Source organism: Desmodus rotundus, chromosome 5, assembly GCF_022682495.2.
Source record: "Desmodus rotundus isolate HL8 chromosome 5, HLdesRot8A.1, whole genome shotgun sequence".
In the NCBI taxonomy this organism is placed as follows: Eukaryota; Metazoa; Chordata; class Mammalia; order Chiroptera; family Phyllostomidae; genus Desmodus; species Desmodus rotundus.
In genome coordinates, this window is record NC_071391.1 from 117,339,319 (window position 1) to 117,366,791 (window position 27,473).

Consider the following 27,473-nt stretch of genomic DNA (forward strand, 5'->3'; position numbering starts at 1 on the left):
TGTGTGGCCTCAACCAAGTTATGTAGCCCCTTTGTGGCTCAATTTTCTAATCTATAAAATCTGAATAATAGGTCTTTACATTTCTTAGCACTGTTCTGAATACGAAATAAAATTTGTGTAAAGTGCTTGGCAGAAGACCTGGCAGGTAGTAAGCACTCCCTAAATATTAGCCGTTATTATAGTAGAAGCTTAGTCAAAATTACTGAATGAGTTGGAGACTCTTCCCAGTTAGCTCCTCATTTCAGAGTCCTATTGGAACAAAGAGACTCTTCTGAGACAAGATATATCCTTAGGAGTACATGTTTGTCACTCAGCCAAGCCCAGGTGACTAAAGCGAACAGACTCAATGTCCAAATTCATCCAAAGGGACTTACATTCAAGCATAAAACTCCAATACCCAAAAGGCCCTACACAGAAGCACAACTTGAAACGAATGAAGCTATCGCTGAGCAAAATAGAGAAGCAAGCTGTGTGGTCATCCAGAATATGAAGTAAGGTCTTGGACTTGTGTTTCTTTCTTGGGCAGCAGGTGGTTTGAAGGACAAGGTTTTTAGATCAAATAAAAAGATCCCCTGGGTCTGAGTAAAGGGTTAGTCTTGTTGATGCCAGTTGCAGCCTGCCCAGTTCCATCAACTGGAACCGAAGATAATTTGAAATATGTAGTCCAGCCTTTTCTTTCCTCGCTTCATTTGGTGCCCATTTGGACAACCGTGTCACAGTTTTCAAGATTCACAATGAATAACCATTGCCCCTGCCAGGAGCAGAGATTCCATGAGGTTTTACAGGAAAAAGATTTTTCCATCCAAGAGCTAAAAGGTTCCTATACAAATGGTAAACTTTGCTGAGCTCCATGACTATAGAAAATGGTCACACAGCCAAAGTCCTCTCCTACCAGCATATTTACATGCATCCCATCTCCGTAGACTTCACTGGCTTCCCTGTTATCCGCAGTCTCTAGTAATAGGTGAGAAAAATTACTAAGATGGTGCCATTTTAAGGGAAATATCAAAAAGAAGTTTGTCCTTTTGAGAACAAAGCAAGTACATTTAGTGCTTTAAAGAATTTTTCATGAAAGGTTGTCTTCTTTTAACTGTTTTCTTATTGATTGATTTTTTTTTTTTTTTTGTGCGGGGGTATAGTGGAAAGGAGGGGAGGGGAGAAAGAGAGAGAGAGAGAGATTAATTTGTTGTTTCATTCACTGGTTGCTTCTTGTGTGTGCCCTGACCGGGGAGTGAACTGCAGCTTTGGCACACCAGGACAGCACTCTAACCAACTCTGCTACCAGGCTGTGGCCAACAGTTGTCTTCTTTTAGATAAATACCTTAAAATTCTGTAATTTCCCACCCAAAGTGTACAAAAATCAGAGAGTCACTCAACAAGGGCTTCTCAAACACCTACGACATCTCCAGTGCTCTACTTACATTTTATAAGTCATATCCATAAGGAGCTTAAAATCCTGTTGGAGAAGAGAGTCAAACAATCATATAAAAAAAGCATAAAATAAAGAATAAGATTGTGCGAACCAGGTGTAGATGCTATAGGACTTCAGGGAGCGGAAGGAGGAGTGAATCCAGAAAGAATCACAAGATAAAACCCAAGTGGTGATCTGGAAAATGACAGTCACAGGTGAGGAAGTGGGCAGAGGCTCTCTGTGAAGAGAAACAAACCTGAGCAAGGACGGGATATGTTCATGAGTGGAGTTTGGTCATGGTCCCTTTCTTTCTTTTTTTTTTTCTTTTCCTCTCATTTGGTATCAATTTCTGGTGCCTTCTAATTTCGGGCCATTTTTCAGGTTGGCAACCACCCTGCTAGGATGTACACATCACACTCTTGATCACCTACCCGCCGCCCCCCGGGTGTGTAGCAGTGAGGCCCAGCTGATGCTCCTCCCTATTAACTGTGGTCAGGATTTGATTTGTATTGGTTTCCAGGTTGGAGAATCATCATCTTTGAAGAGAGGAAAGAGATCTAAAGTTAGACAAAAGGAGCTAAAATCAACAGTAAATCAATGGGGAACCTTCTCTTTTTCTTCCTAATTTATATGAGAAACAGCCTGGCTACAAACAGTAACAGGGTCCAGTAAATTTGAGTGGACCCATGTCAAGTCACTATTCAGAGAAATTCTTTATTTCTTAAAAAAATCCTCACCCAAGGACATGTTTTTATTGATTTCAGAAAGAGAGGAAAGGGTGGAGGGCGGGGACAGAGAGAAAGAAACATCAATGTGAGAAAGTAACATCAATCAGTTGCCTTCCATACGCACCCCGACCAGGAATTGAACCTGCAACCTTTGGGTGTGTGGGTTGATGCTCTAAACAATTGAGCTACCCGGCCAGAGCTCAGAGAAAATTTTTTTGAATGAAAATAAAAATGCAGCAAACTCAGCCTTGAGGCACCAAAACAAGAATTGCCCTATAATTATAGCATAATGGAGGAATTAAGAAAATAAGATATTGAGTCAAAAATCCTAAGTTCAAATCCTAGCCCCTCCACTGTTCAGGGTGATCTTGGGTGAGTTAACCTGAGCCTGTCTCAGAGCCTTGTCTTGAGTGGCCATTATAAAGATTAAAGGTAAAATATACGAGGGGCTTGCGACACATGGTAGTCTGTCAAAGAATGACAGCCCTTCACTAGTCTATTGCCATTCTCTTTTCTTGCTGTGTAAAAATCTAATGGCCTGTCTCATTAAAAGATTTGCTGTTTATGTTCTGTAGATTATAAATAGGCAATGATCCCCTGATTAAGAAGTATGCATCCATGACAAGTTTAGGAACAGATTGGGGGAAACTTGGAAGATGTTGCCTGCCAGGAAACCATCACCACTAAAGTGGGTATGGCATTAAACCAAAGGGGACTAGGTGGCAGTTTCCTCACTATATTTTCAATTACAGTTGAAGTTCAATATTATATTAGTTTCAAGTGTACAGCATAGTGGTTAGACATCTACATAACTTACCAAGTGATTTCCCCTGGTAAGTCTAGAACCTATCTTGCACTATACATAGTTATTCCAGTATTATTGGCTATACTGACTCTATTCCCTCTGTTTAACTTTACATCCCCATGACTGCTTTGTAACTACCAGTTTGTACTTGGGTTAATCCCTTCATGTTTTTTTTAAATCCTCACGCAAGGATATTTTTTATTTATTTCAAAGAGAGAGGAAGAGGGAGAGAGAGAGAGAGACATTGAACCCAAAACCTAGGTATATGCCCGACCAGGGATTGAACCCACAACCTTTTGGTGCACAGAATGATTCTCCAATGTACTGAGCCACCCAGCCAAGGCAATCCCTTCACCTTTTTCATCCAGCCCCCCAACCCACGTCCCTCTTCACTATTTTGAAGAAAGGTTTTCTCAGTAAATGAATCAAGAGTAACATAAGGAGAATATTTAGACTATTTAAAGAATGAATTACAACAAGTGTGTATTAAAGTTGATGCATTATTAGCTCAGAGAAAATTCCCATTATTATTTAAAATAATCTCTCAGGCCAAGCACGTTTGTGGGCATTTTATCAGAGGTACCATTTCAGGCAGATGAGAGCTCAGCCTCAGAGAGAATTTCGCTGCAGACTGGACCCTCCAGGGTCCCCTGGAGGAGCCATGACTCATTGTGGTTTTGGAGTATGATGTGATTTCTGTGAGGATGAACATGGGGCCAACTTGTTTCCCAAGGATTGTCAAATCATTTTGTCCTTCAGATTTTTATTAATTTACACTGTTCTTTTCTTGAACTAGTCATATTTTTCTATAGATATGAGAGAGGATGGAGGAGAGCGAGAGAAAGAACGAAACAATGCACAGGAAAGAACCCCACACACACTACAAAGAATTGCCCAGTCCAAAATGTCAATAGTACCATGGCTGAGAAACCCCAAAATATCAGAATTTGGGGGGTAGGGAGCCCAGGATTCAGCAGTTTAGTAAGTTTACCTAGTAAATCTTAAATATCTTGGTCTCTTATCGTTCCGCTTCCCTGTCACTAATTGCCCTCCAATTTTCTTTTAATGACTAAAATCTACTTAAGAAAAATTACTTGCTCTCTCGATTCACTCCCAATTCCATTCATTGAAGAATCCCAAGATTTTAAAATCAGAAACCTCTCTTTTTTATTTTCCTTCTTTTGGACCATATTTTCTTCTATAAAAATAGAAATTTGCCTGAAAGAATAATTTTGGCCCATATGAACAGTCTAGGGACCTTCCCTTTTTGTGTTGCCAGACAAAGACTGCACAGCTCTCTCTCCGAAGGCCCCATTTCCACAGTCCAAGTTGTCCTTTCTCTCTCTCCTCTCACACTAAGTCCTGTTGAGCTACACACTAGTTGCTCATTGTTTCAGGAAGAGAGACCCCAATTACCATCTGTATTGCTCTTAATACGTCATGGTTCCTAATATCTTACAAGAAAGCGGGCTTCCAGCTGCCATGCAGAGGTAGGTTATGAGTTTGGAGACTTGGAGTAAAGAAAGCACAGACACAGGAGAGATCTGTTGCCTCTCGTGTACAGTGTAGCCCATATGCTTCTTGAGGGAAAACAAAGGCAGTGTCGTGTTCACCGCTGCAACCCACACCTGGCTCAATGCCTGTGCATAGTAGTTAGCACATAGCAGGTGACTGAGTGAATGAATGAATAGACTTAATCAAGGGTCATATGGAGGTGATGACACCTGCTGGTAGGAGAAGGAAGCCAGAATGAAGTAGGATTAGAACACATTAAGCTGGTTGGAAAATAGGCTTCCAAAGAGGATGGCCAATAATCCAATATGCGCATCCAAGGGGCATGGGGAGCTTGAGCGTGATTTAAGAGGAAAAAAATCTGCTGCTACCCGGGAAATTGCACTCAGTGATCCCAGGCAGGGCAGTAGTCAAAGACTCTTCAGAGCAGTACCAGCTCCACTCAGAGCAGACCCTTGTCAGGGATGCAGACCTGGAGAAGGTGGACTGGAAATAGCCCACTGAACTTGATCGAGGTTGAGGACAGGTCCCTTGTTTATGAGGGTCTGCAGCACATGGCTGGATACCCGACAGAACCACAGAAACTCATACAGCATCTGAGTCACTCATTTTCCTAATTCCGAGGAACACAAAGACATACCATATTTTGCCATGTATAATGCGCACTTTTGTGTGCAAATGTTTTAAATTCTTTTATTTATGCTATGCTTATGTGCTAAAAGGGTAATTCTAGAAAGCAAGAATGGTATCCGTATGCAAAATAATACCCTGGAATACTTAATCGGCTTTGTTTCTAAATTTAAATAAACAAATAGTTGAATTAAAAAATTAAAAGGAAAGATTTTTTCCCCTGAAAGTTTGGGCCAAAAATGTGGGTGCTCATTGTACACAGCAAAATATGGTAATACATGGGAAACAAACAAGTACTTTAAGGATCTGTGATGTCACGTGATAAGTGCTTTAGCAGAGAAGCGAGCAATGCCTAGCCCAGTTATGCCATGATGTGGAGAGTCTGGGCATGCGAAGAAGGACTCATAGAAGAAATGATAAGTGAACTGGGTCACGAAAAAAGAATCAGGATTTCTGAATCAGGAATCAGAAAAGGGTGTGGCCTGGGTAAAGGCATGTTTGGGGCCAGTTTGGCTGTAATTGGTTGAGTTGGGCAATAGTAGAGAAGGTCAGAGACAAAACAATTGGGACCAGTTGGAAAAGCCCTCTTTATCTGCCATATTTTGAAATTTCTTTAGTATTTAATTTAAACATTATACATAATGAGACTTTGATGTTAGCTTCTGATCTCTCCTCATTCAGGAAATAAACAATCTTTTGTCTTAAAAAAAAAAGAATCTAATTAACTACAGAAAGGCTGTGACCCTGGCTGGGTAGCTCAGTTGTTTAGAGCATCTTCCCAATATGCCAAGGTTGCAGGTTCCCCCATCAAGGTACATACAGGAATCAACCAATGAGTGCATGACTGGGGGGAACAGCAAATTGATGTTTCCCACTCTCTCTCCCCTCCCTCCTTCCTCTCTCTCAAATCAGTAAATTTTTTGAAGAAGAAAAGAAAAGGTTTGACTTGGGGAATATCGGCATGGCCTGAGCTCACCCTGGAATACCAGAAAACTAGGCTATGGAAGTTCCACTAATGTGGCCAGCCAAGACTGAAGGTGCATGAATTGCCTTGGTCAAGGCTGGCTCAGGAAGGGGTGTTCTGGAACCCAGAGATGGAGGCTCCAGTGACTGTGACCAAGAGAGGCTGCAAAGGAGGGCAGGGACCGTGTCGCGGAACTGTATGCAGATTTCTGTCCTAGGCAACTTCCTGGGTCTGTTTTGTAAATCAGTTCAATTTTGTTACTAATTGTTTTGAAATAACAAGAAAATACAAATCCAGCCCAGTTTTTTAGTCATAAGGCTATTTAGGTAAACAGGAGAGTTGGCCAGGCTGCCCTTGCCAAAATTTCTTGAATTTCACCAGCCCGATAGGGAACGAATCCAGTAGCCTGTGTTGAGTGGCAATCTCGCCTTCCAACATAATAAAAAATTACTGCATGCTCTTCAGAAAAAGTAGAAATCAAAGGAGATGTTTTTCTTCTGTTTCCTTTCCAAGGTCAGCAAAACAGTCCATCAGTCAAAATAGGTAGTTATCTTTGGGATGGATAATTCATACCAGCAGGTATAAGCATGTGGGCCTCTTCATTAGGGAAAGAAGTACAGGGAGGAGGTTGCTGGTAGTGAATGGGGCCGCAGAACAGGACCAACATATATTAAAATAGTACCGTGGGCAAAGTGGTAGGACCACAAAGAACAGCCAGTCCTAGGCCTCCAAAATCCTACAGCATAGTTTCCAAGGCAAGATATATGCTCCAAGAGGTAAATATTCGTATACACTCTGGGGTATAAAAGGCAAATATCAGAGGCACCCAGAAATTCCCCATCTCTTCCAAAGATTCCTGAGCCTCCCTCCACACAGGCCTTTGGATAAGTAAATTAACACAAACAGGGCATACTGGATCCGTTAAGGGGACTGTCCTCTTCATGGATCCAGTGGATTACTTCCCAGTTACCCAAGAAGGTGTTCGCCTTCCTGCAAAGGGGAGCTGGATTAGTCATTTTAGACATTCGGGAATAACACGTAGGCAGCTCATGATTTGCTCAGCCCGAAAAGTCTTCCACAACAAGACCCTCCCTGAACTGGTTTGCAATTCTAAGACCCCTGGAGAAGACAAGTCATTTCCCAACAACCAATCAAGGAGAGAAGGATCAGGGTCCACACCTAACTTTCCCCTCTAGATTTCTTCACCCTAACTGTATCCCACTTCCCATCCAAGGTGCTCCCACACCCACCTGCCCGTCCCTTCACACAGCCTGGAGGAATAAGGGGAGACTGGATTGGAGGGGAGATAGGAGGCTCACCTTGCAGAGGATATGAATGAGAGAAGATGGAGTTTGGACGATGGGAAGCCATGCAAAGGAAGCACAAAACAAAATTTTAGGGAGATAAAACTAGCACTTGTATGTTCCAAGTATATTAACAAAATAGCATTAATTTTACTACGGATTTATATATGTGGTCATTGGGAAGGGGAATAGGCTCTGGTGTACTTTTACATTATTTGGGCTGAAGGGAATTTTGTACCGAAAGTGACCAATCCAAAACCCTGAGGCTGCAAGTGACTCACTAATGTTTCATCTCAGCCTTGGAAGAAGGATGGCCTCTATTGTTGCTATAATTATAGGTGATATGTCCTTTGAAAGATGTAGGTTAGCAAAACACAGAGGAAAGGCTTAGTTGGAGAAGAAAAGTGGGAACAAACATGAGCTTTGGGATCAGATCAATGTGGCTAAAATCCTGGTCTTTAGACAGCTGGCACAGGGCATGGTACATAGTAGCTATTCGGCGTGTGAGTCTCCATGCACCAACGTTGTGGGCTCTGTGAGAATCAGTACAGTGATGTGCTTTCCAGAGAGACTGACTTCTGGTTGATTTAACGGAGGTATGGTGTCTAAGACTAAAGAAGTCATGGAAGCTCTCACCTTAGTGAAGGTAAAATATCCACTCAAGTGTACAAAGAACACGTCAGGGAGAGCCTAGAGAAACTGAATATATGAAACATAATACCCAATGTGGTAGAGTATATAGAATAATCTATAGATTTGGGACTCTTCAGCCTGTAGACATGAAGAAAGACTTGATGTCCATTTTTAATATTTGAAAAGCTGTCCTGAAACAGGTACATCTGCTTTTACTGTGTAGATCCAAGGAGTAGAATAAGCTGATAGACACAGTTTTGGCTCAGTTTTTAAAAAGTCTTTCTAATTGGCTGCTTCGGGAGGGAGGGAGTTCCCTGGTGTGGCTACATTCAAGCACAGGCAGCTTGACAACTTGGCAGGATTATGTAAATGCCATTCATGCATCAGATACGCAGTTGGACTAGAAAAGCTTTCAGACTCCTTCCAGTGCAGAAAGGCTGTAATTCTAGAACTAAAAGTGTGCTAGTGAAGGAGTAAGGTAAACATGATCAGTCCTATAGAGTATAACAAATGAGTTTGGCTTTGATATTTTGAAAATAAATATGAGAGTCTTTTGTTGGTGACACTGGAGATGACTTCTCTTAGTGAGATTCAGATTGGCCAACCTCCACCTAATACAAATGAGATGATATTTCAGACCTGAGGGGCTTAAAACTCCTCTCGCGAACAATTTGTTGTCAAGTGATCTCAAAACACACCCTTCCATTTACAAATAATTGTTATACACAAATCATTCCCACCTATTTATTAGCTAGTTTCAGTAGAGCCGTACAAATTCAAGGTCTTTCTACAATATCCTGGTGTTTTTTATTATTATTATTTTAATAAGATGACCTGTGGTTTCTTGTACTATCATTAGAAAGAGCAGAAGACCACAGGAATATCAAAATGCAAAACTCAGCTCTCAAATGTTATTTATGAAGTGAAATATAAATAGCTTGCCAACATCTCTATTTTGATAACCCTTGTATGCATAAAAATATCTTTTCAAATATGTTTGGGAGGATTTGTGCTGATTTGTTTTTCTTGGATGTTTGAGCAATAGACTTTCAATATTTTTATCTCTAAATATTTTAAAGAATGTTTGCCCTAAGTTTGAAATTTCCTTGTTTTGAGAGTAAATGAGAAAAAAATGGATTTTTCTGAATCTATGCCTTAGAAAACTCTGTGATAAGCACATAGTGAGATGGTATATATTTATTTTTAGAAATAAAAATTAAATCCAAATAACCCGTAACCAAGATAAATGTCTTAGACTACATTCAGTTGTCAAAAAACACAGATTAACAGATTGTGTTTTTTAAAAAAAAAACACTATATGCTATTTACAATAAAACATACACTCAAAAATATAACGACATAGAAAGGTTGAATATAAAAATATGATAAAAGTTGTATCAGGCAAATATGAAAATAAAACTAGTACAGCTATATTAATATTAGATAAAATATACTTTACGGCAAAACAAAACCATTGTTGGTATAAAGAGGTTCACTACCTAACGTTAAAAGGAACAGTTAACCTAGATGAGGTTATATGTCTTCACTTGAGGACATATGCTCAGCATACATGAAGCAAAATTGACAAGACTGTAAGGAGAAATCGATGAACCTACCATCACAGGAGGAGATTTAAGTACAGTTTTCTCAGTAATTAACAGATCAAGCAGCCAAAAGAATTAATAAAATAAATGATTTGATTAATGTAATTACATATGACCTAGTGGCCACACAATAAGGCTACAGCAAACTGTTCTAGGTAGGGTCCAAAAATTTTTGGTTGAATGAAATGGGGGTTATGCAATTATAAGGTTAACGAAATAACATTGTTTCATAAATTCTAAGGCACACTTTTTTCACATTTTAACATCTCTGAATTGGGATGTTTCAGATAATCAATAATGTATCATAATTTAATTGGCAGTGTTTTTCATAACGGCTTATAAAAAATGAGGCATCCTACAATGAATGCATCTTAAATCCAGTGCCCTGTACTGGATCTTTCCCATTGCCCTGTACTGTACCAAAAGTAAAGATAATGAAATGTATGCTGAACATCACTTATCAGTCACTTCCTCTCTACATCCCACCCCCAACCACAGTAGAAAATAAGAACCTGGCCTATCTTCTTTGGAGAGTGGGGGACAGGTCAAGGGCCAGAGCTGATCACCAATCACATTACAGCTGGTCTTACTGTCTATAGGAAGCCTTCATTTAGAGAGAATACCTATTTCTTCTCAAGCACACTTTGAACATTTATAAAAAGCCATCTGCGGATCGTAAATGAAGTCTCAACAGATTTCAAAAAATTGATATCATATGGACCATATTCTGTGACCAAAAAAGTCCATTAAAAAAGTAATAGCTAATCAATTTTGCAAATCTCATGTGTTTTGAAATTTTAGACACACAGCTAAATCTTTTTCTAAGTCAAAGTAACATAATGGAAATTGGGGAAATACTGAAAACTAGTTACTTAGAAAGATGCCACATAAAACTTGTGCAATGCAGCTACAGTGGTTCTGAGAGGGAAATTTGTAGTCTTAAGTGTTTATATTAAAAAAGAAGAAAAGTTTTAAGTCAATTAACCAAGCGTAGAACTCAAGGTGATAGAGAAGAACTAAAGAGTAAATCCCTCCAAAAAATAAGACAAAAATAATAAAGTAAGAACAGAACAGCCCTGGCTGGTGTGGCTCAGCAGACTGAGTGCCAGCCTTCGAACCAAAGGGTCACCAGTTCGATTTCCAATCAGGGCACATGCCTGGGTTGTGGGCCAGGTCCCCATCTGGGGGCATACTAGAGGCAACCACACATCGATGTTTCTCTCCCTTTCTTCCACCTGTTCTACCCCTCTCTCTAAAAATAAATAACTAAAATCTCAAACAAAACAATAAAAAACAAGATAGATACAGAAAACTATTAGTTGGAGGGAGAAGTGCTGAGAAAGAGAAATAATGTATTTAAAGGACTGTGTTATCACTGGTCAGTTCTGGATAGGAGGAGGGACCGACTCATTGTTATCACAGGTTCGGGCAGGCTGGAGTGAGATCATTAACTCAAGGAACCAAGAAAGCATGTGCAAATTGAGCGCATTACTCACCTCCTCCTAGGTCTTTCTTCCTATGGAAACCTTTTCACACAAAATGGATGTTATGAAATATTGTACAATGTTTACATTTTACTTTCTGGCATTGTTATCATGAACTAAAATTGCCAAATTATTATGAAACTGTCGGTTTCTGAGGCTGTTTCTAGAATGGTCTTCTGATCTGATCACTATGTTATTTAAGTTTATGGTTCTGCTTTTCCTGGCCTCTCACTTCTTGGTCTTAAACATGTCTTCCATTCGAGATTGCCCTCCACTCCTCTAACTTGACAGTTTAACTTCTGGACGTCCAGATACTAGACAATCAGACTTACATAATTTGTATTTAAAATAAGAATTCTTGTTTCTGAATGAGAACTTGAGAGAGTGTATATTTCTCAAGTACACAACCTTTAGTGAATGACCAGTGTATTTGCTGATGCCTGCTCCTGGGTTTTGGGGGCTGTTTCATACAGCTTAATCTTTTGGGGTGAGCGTTCTAGATCAGCAAATTCCGTTGGCAGAGGAACGATTGTAGGAAGAAGTGCGCAGTTTGCACAACTTAAAGAGGATCCAAAAAATGTATGTGTAGGGAGAGACAGAGAGAGAGAGAGAGAGACAAGGAGAAATGAACAGTTCAGGAAATAGGACCATAAAGCAGAGAGCCTGAGAGGATCTCTTTCTGCCAACTCTAAAATAATTGCCAACTCTTTAAATGGTAAAAAGTTGGCAAAAATCAGTGGGCGAAGCTATCACAGAGTTGGAGGTGACAACAGCCTGCCCCGGATCACATTGTCCTGGTTAGTACTTTATAGTCACATTGCACCAAATCACAACCTGCCCCAGGGTCCTTACGTGTTTCTTATAATCAGGGCGTTATTTTGGCACTGATATAATTTGTATTGTTTGCATTCCCAAAAAGAAGGCAAACTCTTCCCTCTACTTCTAGAGAATGACGAAGTCACATAAAGGTATATGAACGTTTCTCCTTTTGCAAAGCAACCAGCTTCTCATCTATTCATTAGCACACCAAAGAAATTCAAAGGTCAGTAATTTAATTTATATCTTCTCAAAAGAGGACTCAGTGCCACAGGCAATGCGTAACTAGCATTCTTTCGCTGTTGCTGTGATTGCTAAAACAGATGTTGGTTTAGTCAGTGCCCAAAACAGTGGGCTTCACGTTTTGTTCACTTAAAAAAAAAATAGAAGGCACTTGCAGAAGTGACAACTAAAATATTTCTGGGTTTCTTTTACACACAGCCCAGCATCAGGAAAACCGCTTCCTTTGTAGGCCAAGGAAGTCTGAAAGGTGCAACTAAGACAATTTTATATTCCCTGCGTGGCTGAGATTCACAGTCTTAGCAAAGGTATCTCTAAAGCTTGCGATTGTATGTAAAAGGTGCAAATTCAGCCAAAGTAAATATCTAACAAATGTTGCATGATAGAGTCCAGCCTGGTAGCCTCAGTTGACCCTGACCAGCTGGACTGAAAATCTGTGAATGTACTGAGCCTTAATAGATTAAAATGCTTGCTGATAATCAAACATTTTTATTTCATATTTCCTCACTCCAAATAAAATTATATTCATTCCTACCTCAGTGCCTTTGATCATATTTCACTTTCCTTCTGGAATGCCCTCTGATCTCCACCTACCCAGATTTCCCCGTGGCTGCAAGGCCTGCCAAGTGCTGCCTGGATCTGTCCCAGGATGCCTCACTGACCTTGGCAAGCCTCCTGAACTCCCTGCGCTCTGAGCTCAAGCGCTGTGGTTTGTAGCATCACTGCGAGTTTAACTACACAGAACCTGGGCTGTGCCTACACGAGCCCTGTGAGTCAGCCCTGACTTTCCCACTGGACTGTGATAACATCTTCCAGGACTGGTGGATGACTTTTTCATTTTTCTGTCTCCTACTGATAAACATGTGTTAGAAACACAATAGAAAGTGATTTGTTGGTTTCCTGATACCCCGTTATGCAGTTTAGAGACATTGTTTTAAGGAATCAATCATCATGGTAATCTCTGGTAGCATCTGTCTCCAGGAGGCACCACCCACATCATAGGCATGGTTTCCACCATCCTGAGTTCACAATCTAAAGCAACAGCCAACAGTGTGCAGTAGGTATGCTTACTTACCGGTGATAGGTAGTAATGATGCTGACTAACAGGTGAAGGATGACCAAGAAGACCAATTGAGCGTATACATTAAATAAATAACCACATGGAAGGCAAGTAGGCAAATCCCTGTATCTAATGGAACAAAAAATGAAAACAAGAAATTAGCCCTTCTCTTATAGTGTCACAGTATTTGAAATTACTAACTTTTTAAAAAATCCTATTTCAACAGCCCACTCATAGGAACTAAGGCATTCCGACTCTAATGAAGTACATCTATTCTGCATTATTCTCTAAAAACTGGTTTTGATTAACAAGCTTTACATATTTTATAGCAAGAAAAGAAAGTACCGAGTGAATCCAAGATTTACTTATTACCTCTCTCACCATTAGTAGTGCCACGAAATGTCTGTAGCAGGCCAGGGTGACAACAGGACCAAGATGATGCTGGAGCCCTGACTGGTGTGGCTCAGGTGGTTGGGCAATGGCTTGCAAAACTAAAGGTTGCTGGTTCGATTCTTGGTCAGGGCACATGTCTGGGTTGCAGGCTTGGTCCCCAGTTGGAGTGCCTATGAGAGGCAACTCATTGATGTTTCTCTCTCACATCGATGTTTCTCTCCCTCTCTTTCTCCCTCCCTTCCCCTCTCTCTAAAAATAAATAAATAAAATCTTTTTAAAAACTGATGCTAGAAAACCTTGATGTAGGGGACCTCAAAGCTTGCATTTGTAGGAGTGTGGCATCAGTCTTCCCCTTAATACATACTATCGATGGTGTATCTAAGTTCTGCTGGTATTATTCATATAAAGCAAAAGTAATAAGATTTATAGTGAACTAGAATTCATATCCAAATGACTGCTACTGCTTCAAAATATTTACCTTGGAAGATCATATCCTTTCTCCAGCAACACTGCCACTATTGCAACTCTCTTCTGAACTCCTGCTCTGAAATTGCCATAACTTTGAAGGCACAGTATTTGAATATCATCGTTAGGGCAATGGGAGAACATCCTCAATATCTGATTTCAAAGCAACCCCAAAAGTTGTAGGTATGATGAATGGTGGGTTATCAATCTGGGAAGCTCCTTGGTGGAAAACAAGCATGAATAAGAAGGTGCAAGATTTTCTCTTTGGGGTTTATAAAATGATTTCAAAAACAGTTCAAAGGGAGGTGTTGCAGAATGCTTTGAGCAACTCCACAGTGAGGTAGGCTACATCACTGTAGAGTTTCCAGCCGCCAAAGCCACCGGCTTGGAATTAGATTCATTTGGATGTGGGAGTTCTGCCTCGTGCACTGCGTGGACAGCCTCGTTACTTTAGCCATGCTTTTCGAAACGAGTGCCACAAGGGTATGGGTAACGCTCACCTAATACTTTTTCTATGCAGCCTACTTTATGGGTTAAGAAATCTAGTATCTATCAACTTTATCCCCATTTCTCTCCCAGATTACCTATCAGGTAGCAAGAATGAACCATAACGTTTGATTATGTTTCATTCTTATTAATGTTTGATAAACTTTAACAAGGGATATTATTACATTTAGCATTGGAAAACCCACTTGGTTTTCCCTTTGCTTAACACTGGGATGGCACTCTGAGGGTCTGTGACTTCCCAAATATGTAACCTTGGACCACCCATCAACACCATAGCTCCAATCAGAGTTAGCATGGTGTTCACAAGAATCAAATTCATTTGCCTAGGCCAAGCCTTGGCACATTGCCAGGAACATGGCCCGGCAGGGGAAGCAAGGGGAGAATGGAAAGGGAAGTCACATTTACTGATGGATGGCCATGTGCCAGGATCTCCGCACATACTTTATCTCGTATAAGTATCAAATCAATCCTGGAAGTAGAAATATCTCAATTCCATATACATAGAGGAAAAGAAGGTTAAGAGAGGTTGGGTAACTTATCCAAAGTCCACATATTAGTAAGTGGAAAAATTAAGATTTAGCTCTTTTCCTGACTCCGAAGCCCAAGCTCTTTGTAGTGAGGGCGGTGAGCTATTTCTACTGATGGAGCCATGGAGGGGGCGGTGAGCAGCCTGGGGCGACATTGGCTTCAGCGCCATTTCTGCCTCTCACTGGCTGTAGAAGGTGTTAGCCTGCTAAGTTCTCACTTCCTTCAATGTAATAAGTAAGTTGAGTGACTATTAACTCTTTCTACATTGGAAACACTTTACTACAGGGGTGTCCAACCTGCAGCTTGCGGGCCTCATGCGTCCCAGGATGGCTATGAATGTGGCCCAACACAAAATCATAAATATACTTAAAATGTTATGAGATACTATGTGTCGCTATGTATTTAATGTGTTGTCCAAGACAACTATTCTTCTTCCAGTGTGCCCAAAGATGCCAAAAGGTTGAGCATCCCTGCTACATCTCAAAGTTATAGAGATGAGTGAAGTCAGATCTATGTCCTCTAGGGGCTTACAGTTCAGTGAGATAGACAAGCACGTAATAACATAATTTCTACAATACAAGCAGAGGCTAAGATAGAGACATGATATAAAATGGAGCGCAGACTTGGAGTTCAGTTTACTTGTCTGTGTTTCACACTCAACCACAAGGTCTGTGACTACAGAGGCCTTGTCCATTTTTAGCATCAGTGCTGGTCGGGGACCTTGCCCATAGTAGTTTTCAATAAATATGTAAGATATGAATGAATCAGGAGGTGCCTAATCTAACACTTGAAAGATGAGAAACAGTTAACCGAGTAACGAAAGGAAGAAAGAGTGTTTCAGGGAGAAGAATACGAGAACGGCAAGGCGTGTGCTGGGAACTGCATGCAGTTCAGTTCTGTAAAAGCACAAAGTGTAAGGAAGGAGGTGCTGGGAGAGGAGGTTGGAGAAAAATGAGAGGCTGGTTGTGAAGGATGTTGTGCGGCCTAAGGACTCTTGTACCTACCTAGCATTCTATACTTGCATTCTGGGGATTCGATGAACCCCCACAAAATTGTTATCAAAGTTTGTGAGCTTGTGTGCAAATGTTAATGTGTACTTCCTGAGGAAGAGGCTTATCCCACTCATTAAATTCTCAAATGTGAAGAACTCCTACAGACAATAAAGAGCTGTTAGCGAGTTCATGGGTGGGCAGAGCTATGCGACTGACATTTCAGATGATGACTCTAGATTTACAGAGGATGGAAGTCAGGGTAGCAAGAATGGAGGTGGAGAAACCAGTGAAGAGATAACTGCAACTGTTCAGGAGAGAAATCATAAGATTCTACACCTAATCAGTGGTGTCAGAGATGGAGCAGATTCATGGTGCACATAGGAATTCGAAGCAGATGTACTGAGGGAGGGTATGGCATCAGGGAGGGGAGAGGGAGTGAGAGAAAACTGAGATTGACTCCCAGGTTTCCAACTTGGGTTGCTAAGTAGGACCACTGAATGATGGAAGGAGAACCAGCAGGTTTGATGGGGGAAATGAGGAGCTCAGTGTGAATTCTTGAGTTTGAGGCATCCGTAAGACTCATCGGACAGTTGAGTGACCCTGACTCTGCCCTGAAGCCTGATGAGAGATTTAGGCTGGAGATAAAGATTTAAGTCATCAGTATCTAGATGAGAGTTTAAACTACGAAAGGAAATGAAAGCCCATGGAAAGTTTTAGAAGGAAAATACAAGATATACCAAGAGTGTGTCCATGACTTGTAAACAGTGTAAATTACTAAATGCCCCTTAGCTGTACACTTAAAAATGGTTCAAATGGCAAATTTTATGTGTGCATGTATGCATATTTTTACCATAATTTTTTAAAGTGGGGGAAAAATAGGTAAACACTTCAGGCAAAATAAAAAGTATATACTTTTATTTAAAAAAAAAAAGAAAAAGGGTCCATGGAGCATGTCAACATTTTAAGGACTGCATACAAGGAGAAGCCGTGAGGAAGGGGGGCAGGAATGATCAGAGACAGGAGGAAGGAGGCTCAGGAGAGAAGTGTCACAGATGCCAGGGGCACAGAATTCCAATAAAATACAGGGTGGGGTGGGGTGGGCAGAGGAGTTAGAATCGCCAAGGCTACTTCCAGAAATAACAGTCAGAATATATGAGCTCTGGGAGAGAGGGAGAATTTTGGTCTCTGGACTTGCCCATCCAGAACTCAGCAGCAATGAAATGACTTAAATTTCATCTTTCAAAATAAAACTTGCCCATGCTCTGCCAGTTTTGTCTGGGCAGGAAGCAGAGCTCAGACCAGCTGCTGAGGATGGTGCTAAATTCCACTTCAGTGCACTGGAATGTGACGCCTCCCAAGTGCCAGCCTCTGCCCTGGGAGGGAGGAAGGCAGCCTGGAGCAGAGGGAGGCATGGCGGAGCCCTCCAGCCTCCCTCTGCCCGGGGCTGACACTCTCCCATTGACTGCTCACAGAGTCTCCCATCGGCGCAGGACAAGCCGCCTTATCTCTGCATAGTTCCCTCTCACCAGGATGGCTTCTTTGGTACTTAGACCAAGCAGGTTGCTATGACATTACAAGGTCAAGGAGCTGCTTCTGGCTGAAGGATCTCTTTTCCTCAAGGACTTTTCAACAGTGCTCCAAAGACAACCTCATTCAACACCAGAGAGAGGGGCAGGCACAGGAGGGACCACTGAGGAAGCGCGCACGGTGGCAAACCCACCGGGCGTCATCGGCCACCATTCACTAACCGAATCAGGAAAACAGCATTGCCTAACTTTTGGACGCTCTAGTGGATCATCAGCTAATTTCCTGTCAAGTTTGTGGCAGTGTGGCTAATATTCCTTCAACGTGGCAGAATAAACCTGCTAATTCATTCTTTCATGTTAAATGTTTAAGATAATTTAATCACGTGAAAGAATCGGAGTACCTTCAGGAATTCAGCATTAATACTTGATCTGCCAGACCGAGCACGGAACTGCAGCAAACCCACCGCCCAGCAGTGAGGGCTGCCGCAGACTTTGTTCGTAATTTGTGTGTGCTCTTGTTGTCCACAGGTGATTTTACAATTACCAGGCCCCATCCTGGGTTACGTTCAAGTAAGAGATATTGGGGGGTCACTGTAGTAGGGGGCAGTAAAGCATGTGACAAATAGAAGTGAGATCCCAAAAATGGTAGATGAAAGCCTCAATAGTGACTTTTTTGTTGTGGGCTGGAGACTATGGCTGAGTGTGGAGCTAGTGAGCTGGAAACTGAAGCTCAGAGTTAAACAGGTTCACCGGCCTCGTCGTGGGCATGGGGCCTGTCGGGAAAACTTACAACAGGGGCAGAGTTGCCAGGAAGCTGATGAAGCTTAAGCTTCAGGGGTCCCCACTAGAAAGGGACCCTCCTAGATTCTTCTAAGGCCCTGGGGGGGAGCCCTTGTTATTTGCATTTGTATTTTTCTGTTTTTTCTTAAACAGGCTGCCCCAAAATTGTATAAGCATCAGGCCCCCCTGAAAATACTCCTCCTGCATGAAAGGGGAGAGGACAGCCCTGCTCCCTGCGGGCAGCATGCTCCCGGGGAGAAAGGGGAGAGCAGATCCCGGCGTGCTGGGCTGACTCCATCCTCATTTACTGCACGAGTAAAGGGGAAGAGGAAGTCCTGACTTCCAACTGCAGACACTTCCATGGCTCCATAGTGGCCCCCCGCCTGGCATCAGGGAGACCTTCACTCCAGACTTGAGATGGAGCATTTCACAACGCTTCTTTAAGTTGAGCTTCCCCCAGTCTCCCACTAATTCCTCTCCATTCTGTAATCCTCCCTTGACCATGGCAACCCACAAACCAAACCAAAAGCAGCAGCTGCGCTTGATGCTGCACTGTCCAGAGGCCTGCCTCTGTCCTATCCCACCTCAGGCAGGCCCGGGCAAGATCCCTCCCCGCACCCCTGCCACAAACCATGTGTCAGATACTCAGAATTACCTAGAAACCTACCAAGTAAGGCATGCTTTCATTTCCCAAGTTTCCAAATCCAGATCCTTGAACACAATGCCTCCTTGTGTTAAAAGACATGCTCTCATTTGGTGAACTGGGAACAGCGGCATTAAAGAAAATCATGATGCGGAGACCGGCCTTTCAAGCCAGCCAGATAGCCTCGATGGAAGGTCATCCTACCAGCAAACGCCTCGGATGGGCAGAGCTGGGGGGTCCTGCCCTCATGGTGAATGTCCCACGTCTGCTCTGTGAGAGCACATTATACTGCAGCATTTGATGGGGGGCGGGGGCGATACCTAAAACCCTTCATTGAAGAAAACAGAGGAGCCCCACCCCCAACTGGAAGAAGCACCACCTCAGGCTGCTGGCTTTACCATGACCTTCCTGCAGCTCCAGCAGCACACCCCAGAGTCCCCCACCTCTTTCCAAAAACAAAAATTTTTTTTAATTAAAGGACCATGTTGATTTTTTAAACTTTGTTTTTTCCTGTGATATTCAGCCTGTTGGGAAAGCAACAGTGGTAGGAATCCACCTTCGGCTATTTATGTTCGGCTTCTTGTCTCTTCGGAAATCTTTTCTGAAGGTTTGTGGTCAGTTGCAGGCAGAGCCCGCCAGCCCTGCGGGTGTCAGACCGAGAATTTGCTGGGCCAGTCAGCTTCTGTTCTCGCGTTGTGTCCTGAAATCAAGTCCCTGCAGGTCCCCACTTCAAGCTATTTCTTCTGCAAAAAGGGACAACAGTCCCTCCAAGTCTGCTTTAACGAGGCTCATTTAATTAAACGAGGAAAAGCATGGACAGCACTCTGCATAGTCCCAGGAATGTGCATAGCACACAGGAAGAGTCAGCTAGTGTTGGTAAAGTCAGTACCGACCACATCCGCAAGAATGCAAGAGTTCTGGAAGGAGTGACCCTGTGAGGTGTCATCCTGAAAGAACGGGGCAGAACTGCAGCAGCCCTTCACCTGGGCCACTGACCCCCAATCTCCCCCTCCTCTGGTCCATGTTCGACAGCTGCTTCCCAGGAAACAAGTCCCTTTACAGTGTCCTGGGTCACACCCATCAGGGATGCCCCTGGGCTCAGAGAGAGGCCATGCTGCCCAGCTTGGCTCTCACAGCATCTCGCAGTGGGGAGCCCACCTCCCTCTCACCCCCATGCCCTGCACTTTCTGTTTGCCTTTCTGTGCAGGAATGCCACCCCCTTCTTGGCCCTGCAGTAGAGCTCCAGTGTGTCACTTCCTCTCTGAAGTCCTAGTTCCCAGGCACTTGGTTCTTAGCACTTGATAAGTGCACTAGTCTGCTGGTTAAATGGAGCTGTGGGACCAGACTGTTCCACTTTCGATTCTGGTTGCTCCCTGTGACCTCAGGAAAGTTTCTTCACCTGTCCTTGTCTCGCTATTTTTACCTTAAGATTGAAAAAATATTATCATTAAATTCATAAGGTTGTTAATGAGAATTAAATGAACTAATATATGGAAATCATGTTAGTACATAGAAAGAACAGTCCCTGACACTTGGTGGGAGCTCAATAAATATTAACTGTGCTAATAATAATTATTATTATCATCATTATCATTATTATGATTCCACCAGAACATAAGCTCTGTAAGCATAGAGACTGTCTATTTTGCTCACTGCCTGGTACATAAGAGGTGCTGAATAACACACAGCCCCTTGCCCGTGGGTGCTCACACATCTGCACCAACAAACCGTGAGCATCTTGGTTCTGTCTAATCAACCCTGAACCCCAGAGTTCTGCTCAGTGGGCACAGAGCAGGTCCTCAGTAAACGTTTGCTGAATGAATACATGAACAAACCTCTGAGGTTGTGCGTGCACGTTACCGCCTAGTAAAATGTTAGCGTCAGGTCTAAGTTCACCAAAAATTTGTGCCCTTTGTTTGATGCTGCTCTTCTGCACTGCGTGTATAATGGTGGCTAGAAGGTCTTGAATACCAGGCAGTGCATTTGGGGGCTTTCTTGTGGAAGAATGAGCTGTCTCTAGAACAGGAGAAAGTTCTCCCAGAAGCTCCTGTCCCTGGGCACTTCCATTCCCCCAGTGCCCCTTGCTGCATCTGTCCCTTCCTGAGTCCCATATATCCTCCTCCGATATGACCAAAGAGAACTGTGGCTCATAAGGGGCAGACCAAGCCTGGGTGGAGAAAGGCCAAAGGTATCTTTGTCCAAAACCAAGATATCTTCTCCCAGCACAGAACCTCCTTTCTCCCCTTGTGGGCCAGGTCCTTCACCCTCCCCACTTCACAGGAAACCTTCTCCTTCTTCCAGAAGGAAATTTAAATATTTCCCCACAATACATCAACTTTTCTGCTTCTCTGTCTTAAGTGAAATGTAAAATCAGTCCTGACTGTTGTGGCTCAGTGGATTGAGTGCTGGCCTGAGAACCAAAGGGTCACCGGTTTGATTCCCAGTCAGAGCACATGCCTGGGTTGTGGGCCAGGTCCCCAGTAGGGAGCAAGCAAGAGGCAACCACACATTGATGTTTCTCTTTCTCTCTTTCTCCCTCCCTTCCCCTCTCTCTAAAAAAATAAATAAAATCTTCTTAAAAAATAAAGTGAAATGTGAAATCAGGAAAGAAGAGATTATATATAATGTAAATAAATATAGTCTGTACTCTTCGCTTAATTGTTACACAATACTAAAAGACCACTGTTTTATAAGTCTCTCAGTAACCATTTATTCCAAGTGCAAACAAATTTATGATCTGAAACACCAGCCATGAAATACCTGACTTCCCCACAGAAGTCATGGGGAAATAGAGGAAGGGTGAGTTCAATGTTTAGACATGATACTTTTCATACCAACTTTCCAGCCATGGCTGCTTCCATTTTACGGCTCATTTTATGCCCACACGGGTGCATGAGGCGGGTGAGGTTTAGCGTCTCCATTGCATGGGCGTGGAATGGAGAGACTGACATATCAAGAGGGTTGTCCTTAACTAACAAGTTTGGAAAACACGCGTGACTTCTTTGTGTCATCACTGAGAGCCTCGCTCTCTGCTGTAGCTCATGCATAGATGTTGTGGGTCCAGGAGCATCCTGTCTACCATGGCCAAGTCCATCCGCTGGCCCCGTGCTCTCTCCCCACCCACTGCCCGGCCCTGCACCTGCACTTGTAAGATTGCAGCTCCCTCAGGGGCAGTCTGGCATTCTCAAGCCTTGGCTTACTGGGAGCCAGGGTCTTTAGTTCCCTGGCTTTTTGATCAAAGAAAGACAAAGGGCTGCCTTTAAGCAGCTCTCAGTCGCCCTTGCTGTGGGCGCGATCAGAGTGGCAGTGAGACCCGTCCCAGCTCCTCCGTTAACCAGCTGCGTTGCCCTGCACAGGCCACCCAACCTCCGTCCTGCGTGAGTGGGGGCAGAGGGGCAGTGTTGCGAATCTGATGGTGCTGTGGATGGTCTCCCCTGAAGACACATGCACCAAAAATCACGGGTGTCATTTCAGGAGGGTCACAACCTTCTGTCCCTTTGAGCCCATTTGGGCACCCCAGTGGTCCGCAGGCCCTGGGTGAGAACCCCTGGGTGCAGTGACCTCTGACACCAAAGGGAGGAGCCCAGGTGAGGGTTTATAGTGCAACTTCCATAGTTTATTTCCTTATTATGATATGTTTTAAAAACATATGGATTTTTAAAAAGAAGAAAAATGTCATAAACATATTACCAGCAAAACCACTGTTAACATTTTAGTAAATATCCCTGTCTTTCTTTCTCTCCCATTCTCAACATAGATGCACATAAACCCACTAATTACATCAGAGATGTTTTCGTATGTCATTTAGATATTATTTGAAAGCAAAATATAACCAAAGACACTGAAATTGAGAACAGGCTAACAGTGACCAGAGGGGCGAGGGGAGGGAATTTCAGGGGAAAAGGATGAAGGGTTTGTAGAACAATTATAAAGGACACATGGACAATAACGGAGGGGGGAGTGTGGAAATGGGAGGGAGGTGGGGAGGGATGGGGGTTGGGCTGGGGTAGGGGGGAGGCAGAAAACTACTTGAACAACAATAAAATTTTAAAATATCTTTTAAAAAAGGTATTATTTGAAAGCATAATGCCTGCGTGGTAATTGACTGCGCGGTAGTTCTAGAATGCATTATTCAGCCATTCCTTAATTGTTACACATTTAGGTTTTCCCTTTATTGTTATTATCTGTGCAAACATACGTGATTATTTTCTTGGGTTAAAAGTGAAATTGCCAGCCTTAATACCTATAGCAAGCCCCTTGCCACCTCTTCTCCCGAAAGTTGTATCCATTTCCACTCCCAGTAGCCAGGTGGGGGCAAGGGGTAGAGGAGATTTAAATCTGCTTCTTGAACCAGGAACCCCAGAATACCAACACCGAGGAGGGTCTCTGCTTGCTAAAAGTTAACAACCGTCGCAAGCCACAGCGATCATGTCTGTTTTCAGGGCTGGCCTAGGCACTTTTGGAAGTGGATGTAATTTGCCTTGGGTGCCTGCCTCACACCCGGGCCTTCACAGAGCCACCTGATCTGACTGCAGCATTGACACAGCCTCCACACCCTCCCCTCTCAGGTTCAGCAGCGGCTGCTCCACCCTCCACTCCCTGCCCTCCGTCTTCCCTTGATCGCTTCCTATCAGCAGCTCTAGACTTTCCATTCACAGCCTCAGGAATCGGTTGCAAGAACCTAAGTGAATGGGTTCTGGGTAGCATTGCCCTGAGTAGCATTGCCCTGAGGCCGGCCCAGGTGGTGGCAGATCCAGGATGTGGGAGGCTATCATTGGGCAGAGGGTGATGGTCCAGAGGCAGATGGATGGAGGTAGGCCACCTGGGTGCCCAGGTGTGTGGGCAGCCATCTGCTCCATTTCTTATAGAGTTGGCCCTTCAGAATGTTATAATATCCCTCAGCTCCCTCAGGGAGCAGGACCTCACTGAAAGAATGAATCTACTTCTCATAAGAATTGGCTGTATAGAGTGGGTTGCTCAGAATGATGGGCAGAGTTCCAACCATTTGCTTGACCAATTGTGCCTTTCTCTGGGCCTTAAATCTGCATATTGGTGATGGGAGGGGGAGACCGCAGGTGTTGCCATGCCCCACCCCGAGCCCACAGGCGTTGCACACGGGGCCTGCCCGGTGACTGACCACTCTTTCTCTTGGCCCTGCAGTCCGATGGCTCCATCCTGGCAATCGCCCTGCTGATCCTCTTCCTGCTCCTGGCCCTGGCTCTCCTCTGGTGGTTCTGGCCCCTCTGCTGCACCGTGGTAAGTGCCCGAAGCTCCTCCTTGTTAGTCAGGCCTTGGGCCACTCAAAGCAAAGGATGACACAAAGTTGACAGGACCAGGAGTAGGATAGGGTGACAAAAAACTGTGTAAAGCATGAGGGAAAATCTTGTATTGTATATACACTGCACACAAAACTGGCGTGCACTGACCGTGCTCAGGGAGCCAGGAGGCACGAGGAGTCAGCATGGGTTAGGGAAGTGGGGTTGCCAATGACACAGCCTTTAGGTAGGGCGCTGAGGGGGCTGCTGTGATGCCGGCGCTTACGAAGGATGCACAGAAGACTGTAAGTGATGGTTCCTACTGGACATGTAATGAATATATACGCGTGTGTATGCATCGTGCCCATGCGTGTGCACACACCACACACACTTAAGTTGTCCCGGCTGATACTCGCCCGAGGCCACCTGGTCTTAGCAAGCAGTCAGCCCATCTAAAAGAACGAACGCCTCAGGGTTCTTTATTTTTAGCAATGAAGAGTGGCACCTACCTTTATTTCATTACCTTTAGCTAACATTTACAGGAAGCGCTTTGGCTACAAGATCCATAAAAACCTGCCTCCTCCTCATCCTTCTCATCTGGAGCCACCTCATAGCTCTGAACAGTGTCTCCATGAATAGCTTAGGGCCTGGAATAAGCCGCCATCACCTGCCATGCCCAAATGATATGTGCCTGTTTATCAGTTTCTATTCCCTAGGCTAAAAAACAGCCCAAAGAAAGGAATAGCCAAATGAAGAAGAAAACAGTAGCTCCCACATGTCCAGCTGTAGCAAGTGTCAGCCCTTATGCAATGTCAGAGCATGTGCAGTAAAGCCCACCTGAGCTGGAAGTGAGTGCTGCCATGGCGTCTTCCATTTCTTGTATCATAGTTCTTCTGGGGGAGGGCCCTGTGTGGGGGAGCAGAGAGGGGGCATTGACGGTGAGCCTCTCTGGCCAAGAGCTTGTCACATGTTATCTCTGAAACTCCGGCACTCAGCACACAGTGCAAGGGGACTCACATCTGTATGTAGAACTGAGCTGAACGGAGACCATAAACTCAGAGTGCTAGATGGGAAAAGGAGGGGGAAGCGGCTTTGAGTGACATTTTAAAGAAGTGGTAAATGAAGGAGATGAGAAACTCAACCAGAAGGTGCATCCGTGGGGCAGAAACTCCTGGAAAGAAAGAGGCTCCTCCATCCATAGAAGGCTTTGGGCGTGGAGGGAATAGGTGGACTTACAGTGGACAAGAACGTGTGTGTGCAGGGAGGGATCTGGGACAGGTGTGAGTCTTGGGTCAGTTAGCGCAATCCAGGCTGGACTGATTTCACCAAGATTTTAAACTGATTCTTCCCATAACAGCCCCAAGGGTTAAATGTTGTTTTAAATGCTTGAAGCTGCACAGCCATTTTAGTTTGAGGGAGAAACGGGCACGTTTTCAAGTCTGGAATTTGGGGGAGAAAAAAATCCCTGCAGTAGGCTCTCAAAGAAGGGGGTGGCCAAGGTTGGTGACGCTGGCAGCAGGCTCTGGCTGTAGCAGGCATCACTCTTGTTCACCTAGTCCCTTTTAACTGTCTTACAAACAGTTACCTCGGGGTAAGGACAACTAGAAACAGTAAAACAGGCACGCAGGCTGTATGGTCTTGGGCAAGTTACTTAACCTCTCTGTGCCCTAGTTTCCTCGTTCGTACAGCGAAGACAACAAGAGCACCGACCTCGTAGATAGATGGTGAAGAGTGTGTGTGTGTATATACATAAAATAAGTATATAAATATATGTAACTTAGAAACAGCACCTTGCACATAGGAAATGCTGTGTGTTATTGATATTTAAAAGTATTTGCTACAATAGGAATATGTTACTATGCTAGCAGCATTTAATTTACATTGGTGGGAAATCTCCTTTTTTCCAGTCTTATTGAGATGTAATTGACATATAACATTGTGTAAGTTAAGATGTACAGTATATATTGCAAAATGATCGCCACCATAAGTTTAGTTAGCTAACATCTATCACCTGACAGTTACAAATTTTTTCCTTCTGATGAAAACCTTTAAGATCTACTTCAGCGACTGTCAAATAAACAGCACAGTATTATTATCTAAACTCGCCATGTTGTACATTACATCCCCAGAACTTACTTATAACTGGGAGTTTCCATATTTTGATCATCTTTACCCAGTTTCCCCACCTTCCCTCGCCCTGCCCCAGCAACCACAAATCTTATCTGTTTCTATGACTTCCTTCTTTTTTTTTAAGATTCCACATGTAAGTAAGATCATACAGTATTTGTCTGTGTTTCTTTCTCTGACTTATTTCGCCTAACATAATGCCCTCGGGGTCTGTCCATTACGTCGCAAATGGCAAGGTTTCTTTCACGTTTATGGCTTAAGTAGTATCACATTGCTTACCTGTGTCATATCTAATGGTGTTACACGGTCTCTATATAATGTTATATAGAGATCACATTTTCTTTAGCCATTCATCTCTCCAACACTTAGGTTGTTTTCCTGTCTTGGCTGATGCTGCAGTGAACATGTAGGTGTGGGAGTCTCTTCAGGATAGTGATTTTATTTTCTTTGGATAAATACCCAGAGGAGGAATTGCTGGGTCATGTGGTAGTTCTATTTTTAATTTTATGAGCAACCTCTATACTGTTTTCCACAGTGGCTACATGAATCTGCGTTCCCATCAACAGCGCACAAGGGTTCCCTTTCTTCCACAGCCTCGCCAACATTTGTTATCTTTCGTCTTTGCGATGAGGTGATAGCTCATCATGGTTTTTATTTGCAGGGAAATGTCTCTTAATTAATGTCATCCAAGGCCAAACAATTTTGCAATATTCAAAATATTTTTCAATGAATGTATCTGGTTAAGTCCATGTTGCTTTGGAAAGCAGCCAGAATGTCTTAATGTGGTCTGATTTTATAAGTCCTGAAGGATTTCTTTACAAGGAAAGACCCTGGAGATTAATTTTCCTGCTTACGATGTCTATAAAAACTGTCCTCACCCTCATTCTGAAAGCTGGCCAGATTTCTGATGCTCAGCGTACCCCCAGACCTAATTTATCACTCACTCCCTTGATGAGTAACGATGCTCTGAAGGGGACCGGATAAAGTCCTGTGTTTCTAGAGGGAGTATGCAGGAAAGAGGCCAAACGTCGCCTCCCACCCTCGCCCCCTCCCCCACCCACAAGGA

The 27,473-nt window shown here is 43.4% G+C and overlaps 1 protein-coding gene across 1 annotated transcript in view; it reads left to right on the top strand.

The window, feature by feature from the left end:
• ANTXR1 (ANTXR cell adhesion molecule 1) overlaps window positions 1-27,473 on the top strand; it is a 228,429-nt gene that overhangs the window by 116,808 nt on the left and 84,148 nt on the right. Inside the window, exon 13 of the mRNA XM_024558482.3 lies at window positions 24,186-24,281. Within this exon, the coding sequence (XP_024414250.1) occupies window positions 24,186-24,281 (96 nt within the window). The remainder of the gene's footprint in view (window positions 1-24,185; window positions 24,282-27,473) is intronic.